The sequence below is a fragment of the Pholcus phalangioides genome, unplaced genomic scaffold (genome assembly GCF_987345545.1).
Source record: "Pholcus phalangioides strain wild (caught in Gottingen) unplaced genomic scaffold, Ppha-v1.0 ptg000017l_1, whole genome shotgun sequence".
NCBI classification, from domain to species: Eukaryota; Metazoa; Arthropoda; class Arachnida; order Araneae; family Pholcidae; genus Pholcus; species Pholcus phalangioides.
The window spans coordinates 42,811,044-42,823,312 of NW_028301610.1; the positions used below are offsets into that span (position 1 = coordinate 42,811,044).

The following is a 12,269-nucleotide window of genomic DNA, read 5'->3' on the forward strand; positions in this document are numbered from 1 at the left end:
ATCACACTTATTGTAACATATATATATGTATGTTCATCAATAAAACAAAAATGAAACTTAAATTAGTTTTTGATTATTTTAAAGTGTGTGAAACAAAAATTTGTCCCATTTGCTCTCTCTCTCTCATATTCCCATGAAGATGCGCTTTGTACAATGAATGAAATACAGAAAACTGGTGTTTCCTGTCCACCTACTTTGGGGCTAGATTGTTTGAATTTCTCACAGATTGTAAAATTTGATTGGAGACTACAGGAACGGGAATGTATCTGCTTATACAAATGTAGGTATAAAAGCTCTGATGGCTGGGCTGACAATATTTTAAAAAATTTAATACAACTTTTTTTTGTCTAGAATATTTTTTCCTCAGGATGTTTTTCCAACAATTACAAAGACACTCACTCAAGTGTCTGGACACTCAAGCCATTTGAATTAGCTGGTAATTTGACTATAAAGAGCTTAAGGTATTGCTATTTAGCGAGAGTAGTACTATTGGATGAAGTCTAGCAAATAGCAATATGAAAGCATGAATTTTTTTTATTTGGACTTACTGGATTTATCTATCAAAATATGCATAGTTATTTCCATCAAGAAGTTACAGGTGTTATTCAAAGAGCATTCTTTTTCAATAAATTAAAAATGAAGACGACAACCAATTAATATTTTTATATGTTTCTGATATGAATACTACATCAACAGTATCTGTCACAATGAATATATAGATCTAATACAAAAAAGGTACGCACATTTACTAACATTTTCACAAGATTAACCATATCCATGTCTTTATCTTGAAGTACAAGGCTTAGTGTGAAATGTATAATTTAGATCTGGCAACATTTTTGATGTTCTCATGTTTGTACTAATGTTCATAGTTTAAGCACCCTTGTGGGTGTAGCAGTTATTGAATACAATGTAAAGACTTACAAAAAAAGACCTATTAAGTGGAATGTAAAATCATTACAAATGCATAGAGATATCAAAATTTTTTTTACAAAAACATGAAATAAAGCATGTTATAAAAATTCTTTTTCACTTTGTAAAATCGGTTGTAGAAATAAAAATATGATCTATTCTATACATACAATGATCTATTCTATACATACAAACATTACAAAAATTGTAAAACACATAAATGCTCTGATTACCAACAAAAACAATGCAAAAGACAATTCAGAGGAGCAACAGAGTTAAAATTTTTGGACTAATGGCTATTCTTTCAGAATGGAAAAGATACAATGAATACCAAAATGGAAATTGTACAATGATTTACAAATTCACAATCACAGTGCAATTGTTCAAAACTACATAGTCATGTTACTAATACACGGTAGTATTAAGCACACCATTACTTATATAGTAATGATGACATGCAAGATACTCTTTCTGTTGATACAGACAAACTTGTATATTTTGTAACACACAATCACCAGTAATATTACTTTATCTCTTCATGAAAAATCCTTACAGATTCTCATACAAGTATATAAAGCTTGTGAAACCAATTTCACTCTTAGCACAGTTTAATAACATGTAATTTAATGCTGAATTTTTGGCAAACACACACATCACCACCACATAGACACAAGGCCACAACTAAGGGAGGGCAGGGGGTCTGGTGCCCCGGGTACTGGACCAGAAAGGGAACTAAGTTTACTCGCTCTCTGTTAAACACTACAGGAAGAGGATAAAAATATATACTGGCCTCGAGTGACAGAGTAAACTCTTTTTGTTTTTAGTTGTGGTCCTGCACAAAGGATTAATGGAACTAGCAGTTCAAACAAATGCCTCTTTTGACAATTTTTTACACAATAATGTCTTTTCAAAACTTTTATTGCAATAAATGATTATTTTATAGCTATTTTTATTCAAGCCATGCAACATTGAGAGTTCTGGGATTTACTATTATTAATACACTGAAATACAAGTTTTTTTTTTTGCATCATACTGTTGTACAGTCATTATGTGCGTGTGTGTGTTTTTGGACAATAAGAATGTACAGTATAAAGCAAACCTAAAATAGTAGACAATTATATTCATATCCAAGCTGAGATTAAACCCAGACCAGTGTTGAAGGTTGATTCACTAGTTACATGAACCATGCAAGCAGTCTGGATCATTCTAAGGTGATTATGTTGCACGGAATAACATGATGAATTTCAAATATTTTTTTTTTCAACTCTCTATCTAGTTTTTCTTTCTGCAGGGGCAGTTTCTGAGAAGGATTCCCTAAGCATTCGCCACATCAGAAAATTCTACATAATTATTTTAAGTCTCAAAATTCAGGGCACTCTGAAAACAGCATCCACATTTGTTGATGTTATCATCTATCTTCCAAATTACAATGCAATATTAAAAAAGTATAATTTTTGTAATTGGTAATAAATGATTGACAATAGCATCTCCTGAGCCTAAATATTGATTTTCAACATTAAAAAATAGTGGTTAGACCCACTGCACAAATTACTTACATTTATATCTTGTTGATAGATTTATATTTTTTGTACGATGTGGATGCAGCTTAAAAATAATTTGAACAAAAAAATAGTTTCTAGAATTTTTGTCAATGAGCCATCACCAGGGTCGGTCTTAGACCAAGTGGCGCCCGGTGCAAAAGCAGTAGTCAGCCCCCCCCCCCCCCAGGCGCAAATCGTGACGGAGGAGGAAATTTTTGCTAGTCATTTCTTGTCCTATAAAATACGGACAGATTTATTCTATCATATTATCAAACTCTTGGTGTGGTGATCGTCCCCATCACCCCCCCACCCCGACCTCTTGGTTGGATATTAAGGGACGAAGAAGTAGGGAAAGCTTTCTTCCTAGAATGGGATTACTGCTATTCAACTTGTAAACAAGCATAAAACCCAACTGGTTCATTGGTTTAATTAACAGATTTAAAAACATTAAAAAAGCAAAACGACACACATTTATGCAGGGTACTCATCCAAAGAGAATCTCTTCTTCATACTAATTTTAATTGAATTTTATGGTAAAATACGCAGAGTGCACGCATCACGTACGGGCTAAGCTGCTAATAAAAGTGGTTAAATTACAGTGATATTTCTGTATGATTTCTTTCATTTATAAAACTCATGAACTTCATTGAAATTATCCCTTCAGACCCAGTACTAAGAAACAGAAGGGGCAGGTAAGCACCGGGACCTGCAGCTTGGTCAGGCCCCCCCCCCCCCAACTATTCTGAGGCAACTTGGGCGGTGTCCCAAGCCGAATGGGGGCACTTATAAATCCTTTTTCTGAGCATAACTATTTCAAGGAGACTCCAAGAAAGCAGGCTACGGCCCTGGAGAAGGGACAGAGCTGTCTTGAGAGCATCATGGGCTCCCCGAGCAAAGTGGTTTTTCTAAGGCTCTACAAAGTAAATTCTAGAAAATTTCAACTAGATCTCATTTTTGTGAGGCCCCTCTACTCTTGAGGCTTCCGGGCCGTGCCCAGGTGGGCCCATGCGTTAAGACGCCACTGGGAAGGGGGTTGTTTTTTCTCTCTATAAATATTTTTTTTAACTTCAGGGACTTCGGCTTAAATTTCAATGATAACGCACAATTCTTGAAGTTTGGGCCGAACATCCCTGAGGTTAAAAAAAGAATATCTAAAGCGAAAAGAAACAACCGCACGTTTGTGCATACAGGGTGCTATAAAAGGATTATGCATAATCGCTGGTAAAAGTGATAAATGTGGCGAAATTTATCGAACTTACCGAGACGATTGGCGATTATGCATTACCGATATGCTTTACTGATTCAACGCATTTACTGTAACATACATTTAATGTGCTATATTTCTTCAGCTTCAAAAAACCTCATTTCGAATATACGAAAACCCATACCCGAAATTTCTCTTATTCGAAATGGATTTGCCGCTGTTTTTTTTTTAATATGTGAGGTACACTACTTTATTTCCATATTTCAATGGAAGTCCCTATTAACCTACCCTATTCTGCTGTGTCCGTAGATTATACGTTTAAAAAAAATTACGTTGAAATAAAAACAAAACGCCAAAAATGAATTTCTTATTGTGGATCGAAGTTGCATGAAAAGAGTCCAACTTCGAAGTGGCTTTAGTGCGGATAAACCACTGCGTCTTATCTACGGCTTTATTTTTTTCCAGAGAGAGGTTTCATTAGTTATAATTACATTAAAAATTTATTAACAAAAACATTGGTAGATTTTTCAGATTGGGTAGATGCCAGTACAAAAATTGACATTTTCTCTACAAAACCGTGTTACACAAACCCCCCCCCCCCCTGTCCTTGAGAGTGATTTCATATCGATAATTGAAATTTTCTTTTCTCATGTGGGTTATATACCGCTGCGGACTATACATGGTGCCTTTTTTTCCTCAAACTAGTGAAGTTTGCGAATTATAAGCAGCAAAATTCAATAGGTTTTGTTTGATTCTTATTCAAGATTAACGTCGAGAAAATGACTTACCTTCAAAATGGCTTTCTTCAAGATGATTAAAATTCTTACAAATCTTATAGAAAACTAATACAACAAAAATTAAAATCGCCAATTTTACTATTAGGATTACCAGATTTTCATTTCGATTGAATTTATATTGAGGTTTTCGGCTCTTCTTGAAAGTCGGTTGGAAAAAAAATCAAATTGAATTTCCAACATACGTTCCTCATTAGTTTCTTGAAAAGAAATTATGTCTTTTTACAGTCCCGTTGTGGCCACAACTTACCAAGGCCTCCTAGACAGAACAGAGATACTGTCTAGGAGCCTCATGGGAGGTTTTACCGTTATTCGCCAGGTATCTGGAACAAGATCCATGAAACTCCGAAAAGATGTTCAGTTGTATATATGTACGGTTTGTTAAAGTTTTTCATATATAAACACATATGTTGCACTCAGGGGCAGCTCGAGACAAAATCTCTACCCGAGTGGGACCTATTTTTTGGCCCTCTGACCTCCCCAATTAAAAAAAACGTTTGTTTCAATCGCTTCGTTTTGATGCGTTCTAAGAAACAGCGATATTTTATGTCATAACGTATGTCGAATTTCTTTTGGCCTTTTACCTTGGATTTGGCGATCGCAGAAATCATTTTCCTATTTTCTTGCCCTTTTACCTCGAACTTAACAGCCCTCCTATATAGAGAGGGCACAAATAAGTTTTCCTAAATATTTTTTTGCGTTTCCACTTCGGATATAAGGACCTCCTAGCGAGCAGAAATAATTTCCTGTAATTTCTTTCACCCTTTTACGCCGGATTTGGCGCTCCTACTAGAGGGGGCAGAAATCATTTCCCCTAATTTTTTTTGCCCTGTCTACCTCAGAATTGACGCCCCTCCTACAGCGGGCACAAATAATTTTTCTTTGCCCTTTGAGTTCGGATTTGACGCCCTTCTACAGCACACCCAGTGCCACCGAGCTGCCCCTGATTGAAGCAATAGGAAAGTCTGACGAGTCGGGAGACTAGCCAGTGATCGGGCTTTTCGAAAGATAACCATACTATTATATACACTCAAACCTTTTTGTTTTGTTTTTTAGAAAAAAAATTCTCATCTCAGTCATTTTTCATGTATATTTTATGGATATTGTTTTTATAAATACATATCTTAAAGACATTTTCTAGTAATGTATATTTAACGTGTTTCGGCGCCCCTTCTCATTTGACGCCCGGTGCAGTTGCACCGGTCACACTGCCCTAAGACCATCACTGTGTGTGATGGCTCATTGACAAAAATTGATCAACAATACAAGGCTCAGATTAAAAACCTAATAGCAGAGAGGTTAAAACACCAACTTTTGAATTAACTGGTCTGGATTCAAATCTTAGTAGTGGTGTGAAAAAACCAGCCATATGGTAATAATACTGTATGGCTGGATGCACACCTATAAAACCAGCTTTAAGATCTTAGTCTAATTTGCCCTTGAGGGTATAAAAATGATTGGTGTAACAAAATAATCAAAGAAAGATGGCATTTCTAGCATTAGATGCCAGGTTTGAGTTCTGCTTCTAGCCAAACTGAAAGGGATAGCATGGGCGGAAAAACCAATGGCATGATCACACATTCATGGTTTCAAATCTCCATCTGCCTATATATACATGGTAAATTCTTTCCTATAACAAGGAGGAAGGAATTTTTAATAAAATAAGATAGTAACCATAAAAAAATATATACATTTCACGTTACAATTTGCAGATATGTCTAAAACATGCCAAAATAAGAAAATACATGAAAAAAAATATGAAAATTGAAAGCATCTGACTTTGGCACCACTGTCATAATAACTGATATTTTCAATAGAATTTTACAATATAGATTTTTTATTTTTTGTACTTGGGCTAGGTCTAAACAAAAAAAAAATTTAATGTTTAAAAATAAAACTCTTCCTGGTCTTGGGTCCTTGCGTTCAAAACTTTGATTGTAAGTTTCCACTCAGACTCTCAACTATATATAGTAGAACCTCTATAATCCAGACACTCCTGCCAAGATTTTTTTCTCAACCAGCAACTTTCTTTCTTAACACAATAAGAATCTAGCTTGTTTCGGCTATTTCTATTACATCAGCCATTTTATTTTTTCCCCTGGATGTATTCTTAGTGTTCACTGCAGTTTTTGGGCTTCTAGGGAAATAGAAATAATGATGGTCTCAATGAATGTGATTAATCAGAGAGTCATTTCTCTGCATTTTACAGTTAACTTAACCCTTAAAAGTATGATTTTTTTTGGGCTGATTATTTTTTCATAGTTACTGACACACAAGGTATGCAATTTTTCCAGTTTTATTTTAAATACAGTGAAACTTCACTATAACGATACTCGATATAATGATATTACGATAAATCCCTCTATAACGATATTTTAGGAGATTTTTGAAACTGCTATAACAATACTTTTTTTATTTTGCTCAAAATCGTTTTGAATTTAATTTTAACTTTGTCACTTGTTTTCCTTCTTCTGAAGATATTTGATAAAATCAATATTTTGCACTAAAAACCACAGAAAGCTAAAGTAAGTTATTATCATTGCTACTTTCTGTGTAAGACACAAAAGTACAATGCGGTAAACTTCTTTACAGGGGCAATGAATCTTAGTGAATTTTTATAATAAATTAAAATTTTTTGTGACGAATAAATACATAAAAACACATTTTCTGATGCTACTAACAATGTTGATGTAGAAAAGATGACAACTTCATATATAAATTTTATCACACGTAAAGATAATTTTGCCTCTTGATATAATGATAATCCCTCTACTATGATATTTTTTCTTGGTCTGCAGAATATTGTTATATCAAGGTTTCACTGTATTAAAAAACTTTAATTTTTGAAAAAGTGTTCATTTTCTATTGCTATTCAGGACATATTTTATATTGAAGATTAACTATTAGCGCATTAAATATGAAATTTGAAATGTATAGTTATTTGAAACAGTAAACATAAAAAAATGTAAAATAATAATATGCACGTCTCTGTTTAACACTCGTTGGTGTATAGAAGTTGGGATGATGTTTTTGAAACTTAAGTCTTGTAAATGGTAGAAATAAATCACAGCATACATTTTTATGTGAACCTCTATAAAATGGAAAAACCTGTCTAGAACAGAATATAATTTCAGTCTCGACCTTCTATTTTATACAGGTTTCACTGTATATAGTGAAGCATCAATAGAATGATACTCTTAGACCAAAAAAAAATATTGTTGTAGAGGGATTACCATATTAAGAGGCAGCAGTTCAACATTGTAGTATAGACATTTTCAAACAAGACTTGGAAAAAATATTGTTGCAGAAGGATTTATCATTATATTGAGTATAGTTGTGGCAAGGTTTCACTGTATAATCTTTGGATCCAAGCAACGCCTACCAAAAATGTTTAAGAAAATAAGTGAAGGGATTTTTTTTCTATGGCTAACTCTATTGCCAGTATATAAATGAAAAATTATGGTATAAAATTAAAATAATATATTGTTATATGCATATACAGGGGGCATAGGTAACAGGGCGTAGTGCATTTTACTAGCAAACCGTTGAGCAGGGTTTTCAAACGTGAAAGCTCACACGGAACTCTTGATGATTATGAGGCGATTCCGTGGAACCCTCAACAAATTTTGAATATTTCTTCAATATACAGGGTGTCCAAAAAGTCCGCATTCGCTCTGGGGAATAGTAGGAATCAAAACTTGTAGTAGATAAAGTGCCTAAATAAATAAATATTTGAGTTATACATAGTGTGACCATATGATCCATATTTTACAGGACCGAATTATTTTTCATAATATTTTGCTATTTCGTTTTAGTAAATATGTTAATTTTGTCAAGCCTGCTAAAAAAACTCACTTTGAAATTTTTAAATTATGAATTTGTTATTTTAACATGATCTGTAGGCGATGCATCAATGAAATGTCCATTTTTTTGGGTTTTTTTCATTTGGTCATTCTAGTTATACACATAGCTTCAGAATAACGAAACACATGATCATTTAATCTTTTTTTTCTCCACCACCTTCATTTTATAAACAATAGGACTAATTAGACCGTTATTTATGCAATTCACAACCGATTCAGATGGGGTTTTTTTCCTCACCGAGAGGTTTGTACGCCAAACATTTGGTATGCAGACTTTCTTCAATAGGAATGTGCTCTTTGATCACTATGGCACTGTTTTGTAATAGTTCTCTTGTATCAGAAAAGATACTGACAAGGGCAAAAAAGGGTGTCGAACACATAACATCTCTGAGGATCTTGTGCCACAGTTCGCAAATATCTTATCGACCTGGCTACCAAATTTCCATTGCTATGTAGGTAGTATTCCACAAATACCCATGGTTTTTTAATCATGACAACTAATGCACAGTATCACTGATTTCTCGTTTAAATATATACACATTATAATTCATGAAATGCAAGTAGCTGCCAAAAGAACAAAGACATAGTAAAAAATGTTTGATGAAATAGTCTTTAATGATAAATAAATAATATTAATAACAAAATGCAGAACAAAGGAAAAGAATACTACTCACTGTACTTGGTCAGCCGTGTTGAGTGTGAATTTTGGCATATACCATTCTCACCCGAAATATAAAACAAGAGGTCGAAAGAAGAGAAAGAAGGAATTCTCCCCCCCCCCCTGGTCTCCAATGTGCCACACCAACACCAGCTATAGTAAATATGAAGATTAAATTATTCAGATTTCAGCACAAACTTAAATCATGGTCTCAGACGAGTGAAAAATTCTAACTTGAGCAAAAACATTAAGTGAAAGGACAGTCAGTTTTTAGGTAATTGACCCCCCGTAGCTTTTTTTCTGGAACATGCTAAATGTTTGCTTTTCACATGATGTTACATGACCAGCACTGATTGAACATTGAGAGCCATTGTGTGTTACTGCGGTGCGGAATCTTGAAATTTTTGTGAACTCATCCACATACAATAATGGTCAGTTGTGAGAAATTTCTCTTACACTTTTCATTCAACATTAACTCTTTACCTACCAGAGGGGTGAAAATTTATTGTCCCTAGAATTTTGGGGAGCTTCTTCAAGACAAATTTATTACTCCCATATTTATTTCTCCAATTCGTCTACTGCACATTGTAGAACCTTTCTCGACAATGACCGGATTACTGGTAGAAAGCAAAGTATTTCAATGCCCTCTTCTCTGACCAAACAAAGTGACAGAATATGGAAAGAAGATTCGTCTGTCTCCGCACAGTAAATTTCCTGTGATGCAAAGTTTTGGCTACTTGTGCTATTTGCTATCACCAACATTGCCAAATACCCCTCGATCATGTCTTGGCATTCTGTGACAGCAGAAATCTGATAAAACTTATTAATCGATAAAGTTTTACAAATCTGAGTTACAAAATATTCTATGGCCTACTCCTGTTTTAAATAGAATATATATCAAGATAAGATGACAAAAACGAGAGAAATGTAAAGCTTAAAAATAATCCCTAAACTAATCGCATTGCAGATTTGTGTGGACATTATCTATTCAAGAAGATTGCAGATAACTAGTAGCATGTCTGTTAGTAGAAGACAGAGTTTAGACTATAAAACATCTCACAAATATTTTATCCCTATTTATCACACAATGAAACTCAATACCAGATGCATTGGTGGTCAAAAAAAAAGGTGCCCTGGGAAATACACGTGAATAAAGGGAGATTTTCTCTAATTGAACACCTCTGCATTTCCCAACAAAGTACTTATAAAGATCTTTAAATTACACGGCACTTGGGGTCGGCTAACTTTTCAGTCCAAGGAGCCCCAAACCTATATCCTTCACAATAACTCAAAACTTATTCACAAGCCAAAAAGTTTTTTCTTTTTTTTTTGCAAGTAAACACTACACTGTATTATTCTTTTCTTAGTTTTACTAAAGAGCCACGTGTATGTACCCACAGAGTCATAGTTCTCCACCCCCAATCTATGAATCGATAAAAAAAAATCCTTTTTGAAAAGAATTTTAGATGCTATGTTTTAAGATAAGTAAAGCCTCTCAAATTCCAATCGCAGTACAAAATCCTTCAAATTATGTTGAAGCAGAGTTAAGCAGTTATCTTTCACCATAAGTCTTTCTATTTTCAAGCAGTCTTTCTTTTACAGAGTCCTGCTCAGGGGCGAATACTTTCCTTAATTCAGCCTTGCTGGTTTTGATACAAACAGAATGAGAGCTAAAAATGAAAAGAGATGTCCAAACACGCCACAAACACTACAACAAACTAATGTGAGAGCCACAACCCAAATTCTGCTATTATTATAAGCATATATGTATTGAGATAGTATAGGCCAGGCCAATTTTTCTTGGAACTCGCCTGTATAAAAGCCCTTACTTATCTTCCCATACATCTATTGTCTATTTTGTGATAGTGAATTCTTCAAGCATCTCAACCTTTCTGTCAAGTGGACCAGATAATGTTGGAGACAAGGAGTGGTGTTTATCAAAATCTATTCTAGTTTTCTTATCACTAATTTTAATTCGGAAGGGCAATGTTTCTCAAAGTGTGCATTGTGGCTCCTAGGGGTGTTGCCAACCTTTTGTGAGGGGCGTCACGACGAGCTGGAAATATTGATTGTGTGTGTGTGTGTGCCTATTTATGCTTTGAAGTGGTTCTTTTATGGATGTACAATATCTATACTAAACTATTTTGAGAGCCAGAGATGAACTATGAACAGGGCAAGGAAGCCACGAGCATGACCCCCAAAAGGGTAGAGCTGACAGTGCACCAGCCCTGGGGTACGGGATAATTCTTGATTTTTTGTTTTTTTTCATGGAAAAATTCATCATAAGAGGGCCCGTGAAAGTCTGTGCTGAGGACCTGCAAGATATCCTAGCCATCATGCTCCAGGATGTGGGGCCATGGCCACCAGTGACAAAAGTTTGAGAACACTGCAGTTGGGTGTGGAAGATAGAATTTGCACTAAATCCCTAAAAATAGAAATTTCTTTCAGTTTAATATTTATAGTTCATATTTAATTAGGTTTTTGACTGAAACTTCTTATTTTCTTGGTGTGCGTATGTTTTGCTAGAAAAACACAAACAGCTAGAAAAAATATGGAAAGATCGAACTTCTGTAATCTTAGTTCTAGAAATCATTTGAAATTGTATGTAAGTTAATTAACAATAATGACAGTCATGCGCAAATACAATAATATTTAGTTGTCTTTTTTGACAATGATTTCTTCAGAATCTAATGGGGCCAATGTACAGTAAATATAAATTTAGACATTCATCGAATGTTTCATAAAAATATGTCCGAAAATAAAATTTTGTGGTCCATTCTAAGATGCTAGTAACTAAAACGTGAAACATAATTAGCAAGACGGCAATGCATAGAAAAAAACTTTTGACGTCAATGAAACAAAAAAAAAAAAAAAAACTTTGACCTTAAAAGAGGCGTTACTAAAGAAAACGAAATAAACTTTCAATGAAAATCTGAATGTTGGCAAATTTCAAAAATAGTAACTGCACGTCTTTCTCAAAGCTCATCTGAGGTATTGTAATTGTCAGTAGTCACTCTTTCATAAGTAACACTGTAGTTGTAAAATAATCCTCTTTCTCTGACCAGAACCCTGCGCAGCAGCCATCAACATTCCGTCACTGTGTCCCACCTATAGAATAAAAGAATGTGAAATGCCTATCCCCCACTTAGCCAGATCTGGTAGTCTGCATGACGGCTGGATTGGCCAGATATAGTAGGGAAAAGGTTAAACAAAAGACTAGTTGGAAGAAGGGAAAATGCCTTTCTCAAGCTCCTCTCATGTGGTTCAAATGACCCGAGTCTGTCACAGACCAGGATG

General features: G+C 34.6%; 1 protein-coding gene across 1 annotated transcript in view; it reads right to left on the bottom strand.

Annotated features, from left to right (window-relative positions):
- Positions 1–647: 647 nt before the first annotated feature.
- LOC149073487 (transmembrane protein 169) overlaps positions 648–12,269 on the bottom strand; it is a 57,949-nt gene continuing 46,327 nt past the window's right edge. Inside the window, exon 5 of the mRNA XM_089246937.1 lies at positions 648–6,081. Within this exon, the coding sequence (XP_089103063.1) occupies positions 6,041–6,081 (41 nt within the window). The 3' untranslated portion in view covers positions 648–6,040. The remainder of the gene's footprint in view (positions 6,082–12,269) is intronic.